The sequence below is a fragment of the Strix aluco genome, chromosome 3, assembly GCF_031877795.1.
Source record: "Strix aluco isolate bStrAlu1 chromosome 3, bStrAlu1.hap1, whole genome shotgun sequence".
In the NCBI taxonomy this organism is placed as follows: domain Eukaryota; kingdom Metazoa; phylum Chordata; class Aves; order Strigiformes; family Strigidae; genus Strix; species Strix aluco.
The window spans coordinates 109,616,940-109,637,586 of NC_133933.1; the positions used below are offsets into that span (position 1 = coordinate 109,616,940).

The window sequence follows — 20,647 nt, forward strand, 5'->3', positions numbered from 1 at the left end:
ATCTTGGTTGCCATTCAGTGGGCCTCTCCAGTTCCTCTACATCCATCCCTCTAGACAAGTGAGCTAGAACTGGAACCAATACTCCAGGATCAACCTCAGCAGCACCAAGCAGAAGTGGATAAAGGAAGCTTCAATCTGTTGACCACAGTTCTCCAAATGAAACATAGTACGCCGTTCACTTTACATGCAATGAAAGTTCACTGTTGGTTTCTATTGATCTAAACACCCTGAATGTGCATGAATAGAACCAGAAATATCAAGTTCTAAATAAAAAAAAAAAAAAATCTTAGTAAAGCCCACACAGTCTGTACACTATAAAATACCTATCTGAGCTTTCATAATGTAAGGAACTAAGGCAGTGTCTCATCAGCCTTTCATTATAGGTTGAGAGGCATCCAGCACTTGCCTATTGAAGGCATTTTAGTTTTCTCAGATTGATATATTGTGGAGAACTACAAACAGCATGAAACAAAAGAAAGGCAGCATTTTTTTCATTTTGTCTTTCAATCTCAAAATAAAAAATAATACACACTATTGTACTTTATACAGTAAGTCTGTAAGATCAGATGGGTTCAGAGTGAGATAATGGTACCTACATTTAGGACTTTACGTGTAAGTGTCTACAAGCACATGTTCTTAAGCTGCCATTATGGTCAAAGAGCTAGGGCATAATTCAGTTACCCAAACAAATTTATTTAAGGCCATTTTAGAGCATCTGAGACTTCTTCATGAAGCTGCCAGATATGACTCAGGAGATACTGAATACCTACACCCCTCTGAAATGGCAAACTGAAAGCATTTGAAAAGGTACTAGATGTCTGTTTGGCCAATTAAACTGAGCCTCTGCTCAGTGGTTGGTAATTACTCTTCTCTCCCCAATGTAGACACTCCACAGCTGGGTGCCATGGTGCAACTGATGGCAACATAAGACAACTTATCCTTCAGGCTCCAATTGCCACAGTAAGAGTAAAGACATTTACAGCACCTGTAGATGTCTACACGGAAACACCTAAATTTAGATGTTAATCTGAAACTGAATACTATTTTACCAGTCAATCCAACTGCATAATATTGTGTCATTTTGGATAGTCTAGGATACCCCATCCATCCTCTAGTTTCTGCACAAGAGAGAAAGCTAGCTATAATTCCTGTGTAATGATTGCCATTCCCATGAAGTTGTCTCAGCTACCCTTAGGAATGTCAAATGGCATTAGGTGCAGGCAACTAAAGGGAGCCATGTGTGTCTGATGTATTTTAGCTCAGATGGTAAACTCCAATACTCCTGCAGTTTCTCTTTGAAATAACATCTTCTGATTTCTGCTTTCAGCTATAGCTATGATTTATTCAGAACATCTTGCGTTAACCCCTAAGGGATAACCTATTTTCTGTGCTAAGTGAAATAAATACAGTAGTTTTCTTCCCTACCTTGGGGAATGTTGAATGGTTTAAATAATTTATATGCATTAATGAGACATCAAATAAAGAATACATAAAAGCAAAAGATGTTTTTATTTCATCATGTATAGTTACAGATCAAGCTAAAGGTGAAGGATTATATTTTTTAAAATTATGGTAAACATTAAGAAAGCTACATCTATCACTATATCATAGTTCATATTTAGTGAACTATGGTATATCAGATAGTGTAAATATTTCTTATATTTCTAGCAAGTGTACTAGTAACATATGTGCTCTTAAGGTGACAGTTATCAATGCATCAGGCTGTTATATGTGACCTCTGCAACACTGCAAGAGCAAACCAAATATTTAAGCAACAAGACTAACAACCACTCCCTAAATTTTCACTTGTGTTTTTGAATGGGGCCTCAAGATAAACACTTAATTTTCATCTGGAAAGTTACCACTGAATATGTACATGTAAATTTATCCCTGAAATCTCATCTGCATGCCACAGGAATTCTGCACTAGTAGTAATCTGCAACTTAGAATACTAAGAAAGAAATGAAAGGCTACCTTATCTAGCTGAAACTGTAGGGAATTAGGCAGTATATAATTACCTGACCCAGACAATATAATTATCTAAGTTAGCGATTAACCTGTATTATCCTATTTTTTGACAAGTCACATTAACAGAGGACTCTGAAGAATGAATAACTAAAATTAATTTAACCTTTTAACAATTATTGATCTTAGCAAGGAGACTTGTGATCATTAGGAAAATTTTGGAATGTTTCTAAAATTTAACATCTTGGTCTTTTTGAAATCCTGAACACAAATTGATTCAATTACTATTATTGTAATTATACTAAACTAATTATAATGAGAGTTGTCTATTTCCATTTTGTAAAATATCGATAGTATTTAATATTAATGCCTCAGAATTAATGCCTTACCAACGGTATCTTGTGGTTGAATAGGTTTTGTGATTTCAGATGGATCACTGACGCCATGCTTGTTTGCTGACAAGACTCGGAAAACATATGATTTTCCTTCTGCAAGGTCAAACACTGCATAGCGAGGAGATTTTACTGCAACCTGTGCATTGACTCTTTGCCAGCCTTCACTGCCAACCATGGACTACAAAAAAAAAAAAAAAAAAAAAAAGCTGTGAATCACTTCTGTGAACTGTCAAAAAATGAACATATTGCTGTATTGCATCCTGTCATGAATTTATTTAAGAGCTATAAGAGAAGGATCACTCTCAAATGCCTTGCTTTAACATATGTAAATTCTCATAGCTCATGCATTCCATTACTCTACAAAAAGGTCTGAATACCTCACTGTCTTCCTGCCTGTCTAGACTTCAATATATGCACACTGTACATACAGTTAGCCTTCAGTTAGGGCCATGACTGTCAACTGTGATTGGTCCCAAAAGAATTGCTCTCATGTCCTGCAAAACCCACTTGAACACCCAAAGGTTCAATATAAAGCAAGGAAGTCCTAATTTAAATTCTGCAGAAAGGTAGAGAGGGGAATGTTACTTTACTCACTGCTTTATCTTTATGTATTCTGTTGAGTAAGGTCATGTCCCTGAAAGCATTCATCAAATGAAATAATTACTTTCTAATATTCTCAGTGCAGCAGCTGAGCTAATCATCACCACAACTGCACATGGAAGAGAGCCAGCATACCAGCACTCTGAGAGAAGTCTGCTGTCCATTAGGTTCCCCAGATAAACTGTTGACCCAAAACAAAAATTAGTCATGGAATCTTTCAGCAATTTTAGTAAAACCCAAGTGCCCAGTAAATAGCTTAAATAAAATTTCCTTCAAGCACAGAAAGGTGCATACAAATTAAATGTTTATAAAATTTTGGAAGAGCGAGTTTGGGAACAAAACCCAATAGACTGTGAACTTCTTAGAGGAAGAACATGATTTCATGGGTGATTGGAAACTACCCTGTATATAATGAGACTTACTATAAATAAATAATAAAAATGTGAACAGCTGGATTCCAAATATCAAAATCGTTTTCATAGATTCTGAACCCACCTACTGTTCTCAACAGAAAAAAAACAAATCTAACATTCTTTTTCTTCATAGTAAAAAGATGGACAATATGAAATAAACATTATTTTGCCTTTGTCCTTGGTTTGGCTGGAATAAAGTTAATTTTCTTCCTAATAGCTGGCATAGTGCTGTGTTTTGGATTTAGTATGAAAATGATAACATGCTGATGTTTTAGTTGTTGCTAACCAGTGTTTACACTAAGTCTACAACTTAGCTTTTCATGCTGCCCTGCCAGCAGAGGCTGGACGTGCACAAGTTGAGAGGGGACACAGCAAGGACAGCCATCCCAAACAAGCCATACCATATGATGTCATGGTCAGTATATAAACTGGGAGGAGTTAGCCATGGGGCATCACAGATCAGGGATTGTCTGGGCATTGGTCAGCATGTGGTGAGCGATTGTATTGTGCATCACTTGCTTTGCATATTCTTTTATTATATTTTCCCTTCCTTTTCTGTCCTATTAAACTGTCTTTATCTTAACCCCCGAGTTTTACTTCTTTTTTTTTTTTTTTTCCAATCCTCTCCCCCATCCAACAGAGAGGGGGAGAGTGAGCGAGTGAGTGGCCATGTGGTGCTTAATTGCTGGCTAGGGTTAAACCACAACAGCCATATATCTTACTTTCTGGCATTAAAAACATTAACTGTTGCATTTCATTTTTGTAGATGAAAAAGTCAACATCATATTTTTTGGATATATCTGTTAAATGATTTTAACAGAACACTGGTTTAGAGCATAGAGAACTCTTTTCCATTTTGTGTTTCTTGAAGCCTTTAAAAATACATTTTTATTCTTTAGGACTGAGTCTTCTTTATTTGAAATAAATTAATTAGAAATTGTACTTTTCTAAATTAACAGATGACTGTGGAAATCCAAAAACAAACATTCACCTATGAACTGACTGAGCTATTCATATATATGTTATTTATATGCAAAAAGATTTTAGATTCAGGTATTAAATAGTATAATGAACCTTTTTTTCTAATAATAGCCTTTTAGTCCTCATTCTCACTTTCCTTCAGTAAGTTTGGCATTTAATTAAGACTTGTTTGTTCACTGTCATTGCACTATACTGTTTCTGGAGCTATATAAAACTCTTTCTGTAAAACAAGCAGATACATATTTTTTCTAATTCATACTTAGAATGAAATTCAACTAAGTGTAGGTGTCCACTCAATGGAAATTTATGTCTGAGCTTTTTATCTGGGCTATTTCTGCATATTCTGGAAACAAAGAGGTATTTTCATGTTAAGAGCTGGTTTAAAATCCTGAAGTCAGTATGTTTGGAATTTATAGATAAGAGCAGATGTATGCAACTGGGAATAAGTACAAGGAAGAAATGTTATTTTATTGCAGAGGAAGAAAACTAGATACTTATTTCTGTGGAAATTTTCATTACTTCTTTTGAATGTGAAAGGCAGAGTGGGAGAAATCATGGACAATTTAACTAGTGACTGGACTTCACTTCACACCTATTGGTTCTATATCCAGCAGGTAATGGATGATGAAGAATGTAGAGATGGGCTATAAAAGTCTTCTGAAGTAGAGATTTCGATGCGACTGAAAAGGAAAAGACAAGATGGGGGCTGCAAAAAGAGGAGTAGTGTGAACAGAATGATTGTCTGGGAAATGAACTTTAGAGTAATGTGCTGAACAGATGTGAGAAGGAAAAAAAATTGCATAGTAAGAACCTGAGAAAAGGCTGTCACAGTCTTCAAGATGCAAATTGAATGTGTGGCAGTTTTATGGACAGTTTTAGTGTTTGTGGATTGTTAAGAAGAGGCATATGCTAGAAGCATAATTTATAAAAACTAAGTATAGCTTGGCATGTAAGAGTTTTAGAGGTCAGGTATGAGGTCCAATTTACCTACTGGGGAAAATGTAGCAAGGGGGAACGATTATGACCTCTGGATGTAATCCAACATACTTAATTTCGAAACCTGGCTCAGGGACAGATGTATCTAAATCTTAGTATCTTAGATGGGAAAAGAACAAGCCTCTCCTATTCTGATCACTGAAGTCCCCTCTCAAGTCAAAGGGGAGAGGAAGGCAGCCATGAAGACTACGAGGGAGCAGTGAACCTGAGACAGGCATCTGCCTCTCTGCTGACCTTACAGGGAATAAATTGGAAATGTCAGGGTATAGCAGAAGGTGCCATAGCCTGCAAAAAGAAAGTGAGGATCAAATTATGAGTCACTGTTTATTCTTTGCTCTACCACAGGACTACCAGAAACTTCCCTTTAATACAGGCAGAGTTCCAGTCTTGCCTGTAGGACTGCAAAATCTTAAGATGTTTCTTTTTCAGTAAACCGCTACCTTACACACATAGTTTGTTCTCATTTTAGACAACAGCAAACAAATAACACAGGGGCATCTTTTTTCCCTGGACCTTGAATTTCAATGCTCATTAAATCGTGTAATAAGACATTTGATTGTCCATGCTACTCTAACACCCCATTACCAAACCCTGCGAGACCACAGAAAGTGTTAGTTTTTCTGTTCATTCTGTAGTTCTAAAAATGAGTTGAATGCAATTTCACACAGCAATGAAACACCTTACAGCTGAATGCTGCTGTACAGTACAGTACCTTCTCAATGAAATACGTCAGTGGCTCCCTGCCACGGGGAACAGGTGGATCCCAGCTGAGTACAACATATGTTTTGCTGATTTCTGAAGCATGTACATTGGTGGGAGGGCCTGGAATCTGAATATCGCCTGGAAGAGTAATAAACGTAGTGAGTGTTAAACAGCAGATTAACCCCTGGATCAGCACTCATGCTACAGCTCATCTTTCTGAACTCCCTTCCTCCGGTGCAATGTCCAGTTATTAGGGGCTACGATATCATCTGTGAAGATCACTTGCTCACTTCAATTAAATTTTGAGAAATAAAACATCAGTATTAAAAGCTAGTTATTTACTTTTTCAGTAAAAGTTAAATATGCCCCTGAAAACCTGTACATTTGTCACACTTTTCTTCTTTGATCACATTTGAATTACTTCCATCTGCTGGGCAGAATGCCTTGGAAAAAAACTACTCATTATATGCAAACAAGAGATATTTTTTTTATCAAATACAGAAGACTGGAGTTGTTATGAGAAATCAGACTAGAAGAAAATGTCTGGAAAGGAAGTGTAGTACAGAGAAAAGTAGCTTAAAACAAAGCAGGAAGCAGAAAAAGAAGCAGAACCTATTAGCAATGTAGCCTATAATGTGATGGTATTACCAGCTGTATAGTCTAAAGCACTTCTAAAAACTGTGGATCAGAGACATAAAATTATGTCACCAGTGCTCTGGTGACTCCACCAGTTGGTGTGACCTGATCAAACCCCTCTCCCCTGGGCCAGGCTGGAGGAATTCAGCATGGCCCTGAGTGGTCACACTCACCCACCACAGTGAGAGAAGAAGCTGTTTTCACTACCCAAGGAATTACAATGGTGTAAAACAGCACTAGAGATAGAAGAGTCTTGGACCTATGATGGACGACTTGAGGCATAGCTACACAGCCCTGAAGAAGCTTCCTCTTGGTAACAGGTCAGAAATAGCAACTCATCAGACACCTAAAAATATTTTATTTTTATGGATTGCAATAGAGAAAGCAAAAAGTTTTGTTCTTTTAAGGTACATGTTGCCACTTCTCAAGCTAACAAGGAGCGTATATCCTCTAAATGCTCAGGATTTGACATTAAAAAAGAGAAAAATGTTTCAATAATAATCTCTAAATCTTGGAAGTGACGTTTTAACAGTTTATAAACATCTGTAGAACAAACCAGGCTCAAAATGTACACTGAAGTTATTTGATCATACAAATTTCCCAATCAAAACCAGACATTTTTTAAAGCAAGCTGACATATCCAAAGAAAATTTATTTTCTTTCTATGCTTTCTATATTGGATTTCCTACAAATACATTTTCCTTTAAGAAAGGCACATGAATCAGCTGAGTTTAAGACAAAATTGCTGACATATAGTCAAGAAAATTACAATAATCCTTCACAGCTTAATGCATAAAGTAAAAAGATTTCCAATTGTTTTCACAACAACTAAATTTCAACATGTTTTCTTACATCCTTGAAAACCCAAAGCTGACATAATTTTTAATGATATAACATGATGGTACAGCCTGCTTTCCCAGAATGGAGTGGCCCTAAAAGTGAAATCCATTTGTGATCTATGAGATCACTTTTTCAGAAATGGTTTCCAATCTTGCAGATGAAAGTAATGATCTATATAAACAATGGTAGTTGGATATTCATACTCTATTAAATACACACATTCATGTAACAGAAATGCAAATACCATTATTCGTGCTCATGCCAGAGTGGCCATTTAATGCCTCTGATCATTCTCAGGCAATCCTGAGAGCAGGAATACATTCTGTGGAGCCAAACAAGTAAGACAAAAGTATTCTGATCCTTTATGATCCTATAATACCCACAAAAATTCATTTAGGGTACCATTTTAAAAATAGAGAAACTTCATATGTCCTGCCCACGCACTGGGGAAACCATTTAATGTCTGATTCGGCTTCGAACTGCACCTGTTCTCAGGTGGTTTCTCTTTTACTCTGTTATTATTGGAGTTACAGCTTTATAAGCTTTATAGAAGAGAGTAGACGGACATTTTTTTTACTACCAAGCCATTATAGTCAACATTTTTGACAGTTTAAGTGAAAAGAAGATTATTACCCCAGCTTAAAAAAAAAAAAAAAAAAATCACCATATAGAGAAATAACCAAAGACAGAAGAAATTCAGGCTTTATCTCAAAAGTTAGCAGTGATCTCTCCAGATCTCCTGAGAAAAAACAACATTCAATGTATAACCTTAACCTCAAGAGCAACCTCTCTATTCAGATAGATATATTAATTAAAGAATTGGGATGGATTGCATAATTTTTTATGAAAATGGAAATAACTTGATCAGATCATCAACTTCAGTCTAAAAACACTATATTTAGCTCCCAGAAGGATAAGAGGAAGGGAAATGTGGGCAATTAAATGCAGTGTTCAGTTGTTTAAACTGAAGCCAAAAAAAAGCCAAAGCAAAAAGATGAAGACATGCTGTCAGCACATAATGAAGCAATACTGTTGAGGGTGTGATGTTCTCTGTCCTTTTACACCTCACCTTTCACTTGTGTTCTCTCAGCCTTGCAAGACAGAATATCTGTCTCTGTTTGTTACTATAAAGAGTTTACTCACTAGGTGGATTTCTTTTCAAGCTATGTTTCTAATTATAATGCTAAATTCCTGGAATATAAACAAATGGACTGAAATCATAGAAATGCTACATACCTTCAAGATCATCCTTACTGATCACAATCTTTCTCCCTTCATCCACATGAATAGCTGTTAATCAAAATATTCAATTAGTTTTTTGATCCAGTTTAATATATTTACAAATTTTGCAAATTATTGTTCATCACCTGTTCAAAAGCCCGCATACCTCTACTTCTATAGCCCTGTTATTAAATCTTTCCCCAGAGGGAGTCAACTCAAAGTCATACACTGGTTCATTCACTTTCATAGGAAAACAGAGCATGATAAGACAATACTATTCAAAGATATGCTAAAAAGCAAGAATCATAGTCACAGTGGATGATTCAGTTCTGTGGCAGCTTAGTAAACAATTGAATGATGAACTGGACTTTTGTTACAGGAATTGATCATAAAGCTAATGGAAACACAGCATATTCAACTCAGATTTTACAAGTAACACTGGGACAGTGCTCTGCTGTCTTCATAATGAGTTTAATTCCCCTCTGGGTAAAAGGAGCACAAAAACCAGAAGGTGTGCAAGTGCACAATATACAGAATCTGTACAGGGGTTTAGGACAAGGCTAAATCAATAAATCTACTCCCCAGAGCAAGCCAGCTTACTCTATTCATGGAGAAGATCTTGTAAGGCTCCTTTACAGTCTGCAGTGGCCTTCAGCACAAGACCAGCTTTCAGAAAGAGCTTGTTCATTAGATAGATTGACTTTTTCCCTCTGTCAGAAAACTCACAATATCAGAGACCCCCGCAAGCTGTAGCATGGGGGCTTTGTGCCAGTACTGGCACTTCACTGAGAAAAAAGATGTGGATAAATACAACATGTGAGCCACTGAATTCATATGACAATTTTTATTTTTTATTTAACTAAAACAGACATATTCAATAGCTTTTTCGAAAGTTACTACCAGTAGACATAGAAGTTTATGTGATCTGAGGACCCATCTCCCAGTGCAGATGATACAATCTTTCAGGGCATATTAGCTCTTTTGAAAACATGCCCCTCGTGATAATGAACGACTATGTCTAAAGCTAAGCAAAACCAGCCATAACTGAGATGGAGTCCCCAGGTCCTGACAAATTGTCTGTAAGGACCTTGCCTTCCAATAACATCCCCCACCTTGAAATTAGTGAGATATTCAACCAAAGGAAGAAATAAACTCTGCTTCTTAGGTTAACTAAGCAAAGAGAATCTTAAAAAAAAAAAATAAAAAATTAAACATCTGTTTCAGCCTTGCATAACCTACTTTGTGTTCTCTCCAGGTCAATGGGGTCAAGAGCTGCAACTGGTTCAGAGACTCGAGAAGGTCTGCTAATGCCAGCACTGTTCACTGCTCTCACACGGAATATGTAAGACCGTCCCTCATGAAGACCAGTCACAGGATACTTGCAGATTTTTACAGGAGCATCATTGCATTGGATCCAATTTTCCAAACCTACTTCACATCTTGGAGTAGCAGAAGATAGTGTTTATCAGTACCATCCCACAATAAATATCCTACACACACCAAGTCAGAATCACAGAAGTCATCCTCACTAAGTTGAGGAACTAAACCATACACCTTATTAATGAAAGTCATACACTTTATACACTCTTTCCTCTGAACAGACAATTAATTCCTACCTTGCTCATATTTATTTATAATGGAATTGCAAAAGTCATTTTTCTTACATGGCTTTTAGTCTTTTCAACTCTCTCTGCTTCACTTCCATTTGGTTCTCTTCCTTGTCATTTAAAGAACAAATTATTCACTTTTGTTTTAACATGCATCTCCACAGAACATGATGAATTTGCAACATTCACCTAATCTTTGCCATCTCTTTCCTGTCATATTTTTAAGCAGACATCTTTGTGCTTTTCACTCCAACAATGGTTGGGCCACAGAGTGTAAGAGTTACCAAGAAGCAGAGTGATGTCCTCATACTGGCTTCTTTGTGCATACATATCTGTTTTGTGTCCTACTACTATAATCTTTTGTGGAGAAGACTGCCTTTTGCCCTGACAGTAGCAGGAAAAATAGGGTCATGATAAAGGGCTCCTTGGCACTGCAGTAATCCAAGCAAAATGTCAAAAGGCACATCTGACTAGATTATACACAAAATAGGTGAAATACTCCCATGATCTCTGCACTGCACAAATTGAATATAAATGATAGACTCGCCAGGGCTTAAGTTAATTTCTTCATATTGACTGTCATTCGTAAGCCAACATTTTCTAGCAATTCCCATACAGTTGTCACTGAACTAGACCAAATTACAGGGTAGCAAATAGCAATGAGCTGCAAATGTTGCAAAAGCAAGTGTAGAGCAGTATACATTATGAAATCATTTCAGTAATGTTTTTGCTGACTGACAGTTTCAGACACCAAGGATCAGATGTTCTGCTCTGGTTACAAGGGGCAAGCATGCACTTCAGTGGAAGAGACACGCAAAACAGCGCTTGAATCCCCTGTTTCCTGACTGCCTGCACTGAGCTGAAACCCCAGCAAAGTGAAAAGTAGACTGGAGGAGAGAGAACTGCCATTCTGATTTAAACTACCAGCTCCCAGGAGCCCATGCCTTGAACTCTTGGTGTACCACAGTTAAGGCAGAAATAAAAAGATAAAGTAATAACTCCTAGATTTCAGCTTTTGTAGTATACAGATTAAAGAGACTAAATCTAATTCAAGATACCCATGGATTCTGGCTTCTATAAATTAAATATTGTCAGGGCTTATTTTCCGATTTGGCTACATCCATACCATTGAACATTTTTAGTGTTTGATAAAATGTGGCTGCTTGAAAATGATTACTGGGAATGGCCCCCAGCCCTTGCTAAATCCCAGACTGTGCCCAGAATTACCTGGGAAGGTACTAGATCATCTGGGCCAGAAGTTTGCCAGGAAACAGTCTAGTAATTTAACACAGTATACAACTGAGTTCCAGTGCCGGGGTTCTGTAAAAATATATCTAAAGAACCTGCATACTGAAGGATATAATGGTAATTTTTTTTTTCTTCAGTATATACAGGTTTTTAGCAATGAACAAAATTAAATAAATCCTAATATTTACATACTTGTCAACAAAATATCCAATGACTGGGCTCTCAGTGGTTGTGTTTGGTGGTTTCCAGGTAACAATAACATAGTCTCTGTTAGCATCATGGCATTTAACATCCATTGGCGCCCCTGGTGCTCCCGCAATCAATGCATCAGCATCTGGACCATGAATAAAAATAAATCAGTTTTGACCCCGACTCCTCTGAAATCTATCACAAAGACAAAAGAGAATATTTCCAGTTCATTGTGCTATTTTTTTATATGAATGGGAGCCCAAAGATTTCATTACACACTAATTTACTGCACTAATGAATCAGGTCCATAATGTTTATAATTCCACATAGATAAAAATGTTCAGGGATATTTTTGAGGACACAAAAGCAATTTAGGCATCAAACACCTATTACTTTTCACAAGAATTAAAAGCCCAACTATCCCATGTGGTTTTGATGCTCTTTCCCACTGAAAGCTGTGGCTCTGTGGGTTACTCTGAGATCAGACCAAGGTACTCAGTAAAGAACTTGTAGCTGAGGAAAATAAATCTCTTAAGAATAAAAAATGTGCAAACCCCTGGTATATTTCTAAGCCTACTTTTTATTTAAAGTCTTACAATACCAACAGACATAAATAATCAACATTCCACCATTAAGATACCCTTCTGCAGCTTGATTTTGAGAGGTGTTGACTGATGTGGACCCACAACTCCTAATGAAGTCTCCTAACACATAAAGTTCTCTCCCTTCAAAAAAAGGTTTCTATAACACAAAACCACCCTGTATAGAGTCTAAATTATAGAGTCTAATTGCAATCAGCTGTGAGGTGGCTAGTGCTCAGTATTAGATCATAGCCTACATGAAAAAACTCAAAAGAAAGACCAATAGAGGACACCAGAGACTCCAGAGGACACAGCTCAAGTCCAGAGTTCTGTGCAAGCAAAGGGATCAGACATAGTATAAAATGGACAATAGAGGTACCTAAAATTGACCCACCACTACGGCAAAAACTTCTCGGAAATTTATTATGTATCAGTGGGTCTTTTTCAACTGGGTACTTTCTTTCTTAGAAGGTAATTGGGAAACAGAAACCTTTAGCACATTGTTTCCAGTGAGATCAGGGTAACAGAGTGGCTTGTTCAGGACCCACTGCAAATCTGATGAAGCTCTTGCACTAGTCCTGTGAGGAAGATGGATCTCAACCCCCTGAAAAAACATTCATGTCCCTCCACCTCACACAAACTCTCTGGATGACACTTCCCCAAGACACATATGTTCCAATACATTTCCAAGAAGAAAAAGGGTTAAAATTAATACAGCTCTAATGGCTTCAGTGGGGCTGCTCCAGTTTGTCACCATCAAGGATGCTGTGCAATGCATTTAAGAAAGAACTCATCAGCCAGAGATATTTTCATCTTTCAATGAAAAAATAAAAAAGCGAAAACCAAGTTCTGCCCACAGGTGCATATGGAAGCTCATTCTCACTTCACTGAGAGTCGTGCATGCAAATGTGAGAGAAAATTCTGACCTTTATTCTTTTTTACTATTGTTCTTTATTCTATTTACCTCCTTTTATCTATGTCCCTTGTGAAAACTATATTTCTTCAGTGAGCTAATTTCTTTGCTTCTTTTCTCTGATTATTGAGATGACTGTGATTGGTATAGTGGTGGGAATGTTTCTTTCACTTTCTCCTGTGCCTCCTCCTAAGGTCAGGCACAGGATATAAGAATGCCCAACACAGCTCATTCCCAGCTGGCAATCTCTAGAGCTAGAACTATCACTATGAGGATCGGTAGTATGCAAAGGTGCTTATTTCTTATCGGGAAAGGAGACAGCAAAGAAAGAAACAAGAAGTTTCTTCACAAGAATGATTTCCCTAGTTCTTCAGGGAAGAAAATGTCCTCAGGAGTATGCTCCTCTTGAACCATTCATGTAAGGTGACTGTTTTTTCTAGCACAGACTACTATATAAATCAAATTACTATGAAATACTGCAAAGCTGGATTTCTTTTGTGCTTCAGTCATTACATTACATGGGATTGTTTAATAAAGCTAATCTTTCAACTGCTGTTTTCAATTTCTCCTTAAGAAACAGATGAAAACTTTACCTCTGACAAACAGGTATGCACTGTATTCACTCACTCCACCTTTTGTAACCATGCGCAGGGTGTATAAACCTTCATCATCTTTGTTCAGATGAGTAAAGGAAAGAGCTGCCTGACCTTCTCCAAAATACAGCTTTGTCCACTTGGAGTCCTTTATTAGCACATCTGGAAGAGAAGACCCATCAGACACGTTACTATACCGGCCAGAACAACCTACCTCCTGGTGCAGCTCTGTGCTAATCAGGGGCACAAACTAACCTTTATGCCAGCTTTACTCAGAGTGATGATGCTTTGGTGTTATGAAAACTCTACAGAGAGTAAGCTGTGTCTCTCTAAATTTATTTGATCAGTGAATTTTAAAGAATATGAGGTCTCAGACTACCTGATGCAGTGCCAACAACAGAATTTCCATCACTGTAGTTTTTAATACACTGACAGAGAAAAATATTGTCCACATTTCGAAACAATGATGTGAAAACCTGCCATACCCTGTAATGAATGCAGGGTGGAAATTTGTTTCATTTTTAATAAGTTTTTCTACCTGTTCAGGTCAAACGTCAGATTATTAAATTTTTTCCTCCAAGTTTAAAGACCAGATTTCAGTTTAATCTGAAGACTGCTATAAATATACACCAAATTTAAAACTTCAAGGCATGCCCGTTGAGCAGTGAATAAAATTAAATTTGAATCTCTCACAGGTGAGAGGTTGTGACCCATGATTAATGCAAATTAATCTGATTGCCTAGTGAAACCAGAGCAAAAGAATGAGTGGATATTTTATGCTAGCCAAGGGACTTTCTCATATCACCCTTTTTAATAATTGATTGGATTATTTTTTATTCTTAACTCCCTAAGACATATTGCATACTAATTTATTGTAATCAGTGCAGCAGAACTGTATTTAAAGGAGCTGAATATCTATAAATCTTTATTCTTCTGTTGCTTAAATACACTTTGGAGCAGACACTCAAACAATTGCAAAGAAATCGATCTTCCTACCTATCAGCTGAATTGCATAAGAAGGTATAAAAAAATGACACATATTCAGATAATAAAGCATCTGGAAGACACACGGTACTAAAACTTACAGCAGTAAATTACATAATCACTTAAGCATACAGTTGTTTTCTAAGAAGCGTACAAAGTAAATTCAGTTACATTCCATCCCATGAGATCCTTAATCATGAGATCCTTACCTAGAAAATCTGCATGTCCCCTTTCTGTCATGCATGTTACAATGGTACTGAGACTTTGTGGAGAGAGACATAAAGTACTTGAAATGAAATCAGAAAATGTCTTCACCTAGAAACTTTAACCAATGCATGAGTTCTGTGGAAAATCCTGAAGAAAAAACAAAGTTCAGTGACCAGCATCTCTGAAAAACAGGTCACTTATTTAGGCTCCAATCTTGAGGGGAATGGTAGACACTAGTTTGAATATATAGAAACTATAAACAAGCCTGTATTGTCTACTAAGGCCAGAATCATCCATTTCCACCCTTTATATGTAACTGAGACCAGAAACTGTGGAGGTAGTCATGTTTGGTAAGAGCAGAAAAACTTCTTTCCTTCACACAAGGCCGAAGACCCACCAGATCCCCTAAGAAAGCAGGAGATCTCTTTTTTAATGCAGTCTGGATGGATGGCTTTCTAGACAAGCCAGGAAGAAGAGTAGATTTTGTAGGCCACAAATTACAATTACAGGGTCTCACTACTGTACTCAGATTCCCAGTCTATCCATGTGTTGTTCTCTGTCTGTCACTTCTCCTAGAATTTACCAAAGAACAAACCTGCAGTAGACTAACCTTTGGAGGCAGTGTGACTCAAACCTCACATGCTGTTTTCAGTACATGAGACAGTTTTCCTAAAACATTACTCTGCTCAAAATTCATATACAGATGGGAAATTATACTGAAGCTTCTTTTCATCATGTATTTTGGTCTTCTGAATTTTCAGCTAAATTCTGCATTCCATGATTTTTCCCTCTGAATTCAACTATTTTATTCTAGATTACAGTATAAATGGCTGCAGAATGCTGGTGCATATAGCTTTATAATGTTTATATTGCATCAAATATCAATAACAGAAAGCTCCTGTTACCACCTGAACTCATATCTATATTAGATCTACATTCCTGAAGTATTATTTTGATTTAGTTCTTTCAGTATCTTAAAATGTTCTAAGTGGGCCATGAATTATAGACATCATATTCATGGTTGTCAAGTCCCAAACCACTTTAGAGGATCTGATTCAGTTGACTTATATGCCCCTAGGAGTCTAGTAGACATCCTCAATAAGGTTCACTCGTGTGAAGCTTATTAATGCTGGATAAACACATATTTCTCTTGTGTATAATTATTAGAAGTAAATCATACGTATCCACCTCATGGCTTTAGTTGTTATTATTTGGTTAACACAAACTGAAAAATTTTAGGAAATATACAGTTTGTCTTGATGCAAGAGTAGAACTAAGTTTTACCTCTTAAAAGAACCAAAACGTCTAAAGCATATGATGCTGAACAAATTATTAACCTTCTCATTGTTTACATTTATGCATTGCCTCCAGCTCTCAAGAGACTCAACACAGGGAACTCATAGCAAAGGTTCACAGTGCATGAATTCTTGCTGTGTTCGGGAACAAGTTCTGCTAGTTGATGCACCTGTATACCTCTTGGAAATATTGTGATCCAAGTACCTGCAATGAAGGACAAATCTACACTTGTTTGTACCTTCTTGTTTCCTGTAACATAAATAGAATAATGGGATGAAAGCGTATCTGACTTACTAGCAAAAAACTATTGGCTTCAAAGAGACGAAGTTTTCATCTCGGGTTTTCACAGGGAAGGTAAACTTAAGTCAAATAAGGGGGAAAACAAAGAGTGCAATATTGTTACATATCAAGAGGGAATTATCTTGGCATTATGAAGGCTTAAACTGAAAGAGCCATAAACTTTTGTTCACCTATCCATAGTGCAAGAAGAATTCATATTTGATGAAATGTGGAACAATATGGGGCATCACTTGAAAATTAGCAGTTCGTCATAGCTGTAGTTCCAAACCCAAAATTTCAGAGGTTTGGCACCTCAAGAAACTGGGCCCAGTAGGAGACAAAGTAAAGGTACCATTGAAACTGATGACTCACCTCAAAGTGAGGTAAGCGATTATTTATAGCAATTACAAATCCCTGTACATTCCAGATGGAACAGAATCTGAGTTCAGGGATAAGCCTTAGACTTTATGTTATTCACCAAACAAAAAAAGCCATTTTTATTATTTCTTTTGTTTGTTTGTTTTAGTAACATCTAATAGTTCCATCACAATGAAGTATCTACAGTGATAGACAAATAGGAATGAAACAGTAACAGTCCATTCCCTGAAGGACCAGATGTGAATCTATATAAAACTATGATGCAAATGAAACAAAAGGCATAAGTAGCAGCAATAAAAGCATCCTTTTCCTGATTTTCCTAATCTTGAATTTTCTTGACTGCCTTATTAATCTTACTGTCACTTCTTAGCAGTTTATGCATCACATTTTGTCAGCTATGGAAATTTCTGCTAGCTTGCCTGGGACCAGTCTGAAAATCAATCTTGGGAGTCCACCATTCTCAAACATGGTCCCTTTGGGGAAAGGTCTCACCATTCACAAATAACCAAGGCTTTCATTAAATCCTTAGGCAGAACATTTACTTCAGAATCCTACACAGAGATTGTGGTTGGTGAAGAGTGGTGAGCTAAATATCTACAATAGCCTGCTATTCATTAAACTAAATAGTTAATTTTATGTTTCAAGACCTTTTTGTGGTATGGTGAACAAACACTACTCATGCAGGGTTTGTGTACCATCCACCAAAGTATATCATATGCTTCAGTGATTTTATTTTCAGTACTTCCTTTTAAGACCGCTTCACTTGGCATAGCATAGTTTTTCACTGACAAAAGAGGCAAGGAAAGCAACCTACCAGCATGGCACTTAAACAGCAGACAAAGGCATATGTTTCAGGCCTGGCTCCTGTAAGTATTTCTGAACTACACATTAAATTGATTTTAACATAAAATTCACAATAAATACTGGAGTAAGACGGAAGTGGAGGCCCACACCTCAGTGCTTTAAACTTTAATTTACTGCTCTGTGAGTACCCTTCAGCTCAGTGGTCACAGCATTCAATTATAAATCATTAAATATAAATCTAGGAAGTCAGTTTGGATCTCCACCTAGTCAGTAAATGTTCTAACTATTGTGTTATTAGATAATATGAGATTACCTCCTGTTGCTCTAAATGTGTGCTCAAGAAAAGGTTGACCAAGTCACTTAATTGAAAAAGAGTGCATGTCTATAAATTCTAACTAGAGATATTTGTTTGCTCTATTCCAAATCTAATTCTGAGAATCTCATGTTTTAAGCCAGATCTGCATTCTCAGTGTTTCCTCCAGCATTTTCCAGGTAGATTCTATTCAATGTACTAACTTACCATCTCTATACCACTCAGCACGAGGTCGTAGTCTTTTCAGGTCTGGGGTGATCAACATAGAGCACTTCAGGGTCAGTGTTTCACCTTCAGTTCCAAAGGTGACTCCAAACTTCTCCAGAAACTGTACATCAATGTGGGTGAAGCAAACATCATATGACAGAGGCACTATGCATGAGAAAATGAGAACGTTCTTGAGTATAATAAATTGTACTTGGCACAAACAGATCACTGTCCAATCTGAACAAGAGATGGAGTGCTCTGTTAATACTCTATGCCAATCTAGAAATGTAACTGGGAAAGCAAAGGCATCTGGACAGCTCCTATTGTAACTGAATGCTTTGAAAGCAAAGCCAGAAGCAGCAAGTTGTATCCAATTTTCTCCTCTGTAAAACAGTGCTCTGATAAGAGTACACAAACTATCTAAGCAAAAAGAAGAAAATGCTTACAGTGGAAAGGCATTATCCCAGCTGGGTGAGGCTCTTCATCCCCTCTGAACCCTATAAATAAACATACAATAAACATTCAATGACATGAACATATTTATTCCTTGTTTTAATCATGAAATAGGACTTACTTCGCACAATCACAGCACAATTAGTTGATGCCTGCCCATGGACATTTGTTGCAACTGCTGAATAGGTAGCAGAATCATCAAAATCAGCTCTGAAAAGGGGAGGGAGGAAAACAGATGACTCTTTACACAAATACAAATTCTCTTAATGATTGATATTACAAATTAAGATACATCATCCCTGAGGAACGTGTATAAAGCTCTTTGCTGGTGTCACACAGTGCAAGACATTCATGAAGGACAATCAGAAAGCTGTTACTGTTTTTTACTGCAGTTTTATTACAGCTTAGTGTGCAGGCTGCATTAACTTGAGCAAACTGAAATGACCTTTAGAGAATGATCAAAAGGAGATAGCTGGAGGATGCCAGTCTGGATATTCTCTTTCTGTATGTAACCTTCTTCCTTAATCTGTCTTGCCCTTCTGTCACGTATTTTAAGAGACATGGAAGAAAAGCACATGTGATACTTGCTGAAATTCCTTCTTCTATGGTTATTCCCAGCAAGCAAATACTGGCATTTTTTGCCTCTTTCATATATCTTAGGCAGTCCAGAGTAAATGATACAAAACCAGGGAAACTGACCAAAATTGTTTATGGGCATAAATGTCTTGGCTTGATATATTTTTACTGAGAAGAGATATTTATTATGCAAGGATAATATAACAAAAAATAAAGAAAAACATAGTTACTTCATGTAAAATAGGACCCAGGGATGGATTGTCTCACTTACTGCATCCTTCCTTGAAGAGGAAGTTACATTAGCAGATATATGGTCAGATGTTAAGAAATAGGTACAAACTTTGATGTCCCAGTTCTTATTTAAAATATGGTAGTCAGAAGAACTACTGACATAAAATTGAAGTGAAGGAAACTAAAGTATGTGCAAATATATATGTTTGGTGCAATTACTCAAATTTACAGTTGAAATAAACTTATCTGCTATATTTCTAATAAATATAAATGAAAGTGTCTACTGACTAGAAAAAGATTAAAATATTTTGGACTAGTTTTTGGTAAAATGCAGATTTGGGTAGAATGAGATTTCTTCAATTTTGCTGAAAGAATTTAGTCTAGATGAAGAAACAATTTTGAAAACAGTAGAGTATTTCATTTTTACATTTCAGAATTATTTGAATTTTAAAACATTATTTCAGAATTTACTTCTGCTTTGGTTTCAGAAACATGCTAAATATTCTAATATGAAATAAAACATTTGGTTTGGAATAAGCAAAACTTTTTATTTAGTCTAATTCAATATTTTTTCTCGAACTTTTCCAATAGTCAAGTATTCTACAATATGTTTGTCAAACAAAATTGTTGATTTGTTTTATTTCTTGGAATTTCTATTAGGTTGAGCCATCAGTTAATCAGAGCACTGTCTGAAAGACACACATTTAAATCCTGCTTCTGTGTAGCTTATTTAGTAGTGCATTTAATGGAGGACACTCAGAAATTTCCAGTGATGAGATAAAACGTTCTGCATGCATGAACTTAGTTTTCTCTCAGAAGAACAAATTTGTATCTTCTTGGTAACTACCAGATGAAAGGGATGAAATTCTGGTTGCACTTGTCTTCTAAGAGGGCATATATCCCAGGTGTGGGAAAAGAAAGAATATGTAAAAGTGTTTGATGTAAATTGCATAACAAGATGCCAGTTTGGGGGTATGCAGCACATGTGACAGGCACATCAGACACCTATTTTTCAGCTCTTGCATATATTCTGGACAGT

At 36.7% G+C, this 20,647-nt stretch overlaps 1 protein-coding gene across 2 annotated transcripts in view; it reads right to left on the minus strand.

Moving 5' to 3' along the window:
* MYOM2 (myomesin 2) overlaps positions 1-20,647 on the minus strand; it is an 81,510-nt gene that overhangs the window by 41,483 nt on the left and 19,380 nt on the right. For both annotated transcript variants that reach the window (XM_074819929.1, XM_074819928.1), the window contains exons 7-15: positions 18,923-19,011; positions 18,795-18,845; positions 18,349-18,513; positions 13,881-14,042; positions 11,797-11,938; positions 9,989-10,188; positions 8,765-8,818; positions 6,063-6,190; positions 2,355-2,538 (exon numbers count right to left, since the gene is read on the minus strand). In XM_074819929.1, coding sequence (XP_074676030.1) covers positions 2,355-2,538; positions 6,063-6,190; positions 8,765-8,818; positions 9,989-10,188; positions 11,797-11,938; positions 13,881-14,042; positions 18,349-18,513; positions 18,795-18,845; positions 18,923-19,011 — 1,175 coding nt within the window. The remainder of the gene's footprint in view (positions 1-2,354; positions 2,539-6,062; positions 6,191-8,764; positions 8,819-9,988; positions 10,189-11,796; positions 11,939-13,880; positions 14,043-18,348; positions 18,514-18,794; positions 18,846-18,922; positions 19,012-20,647) is intronic.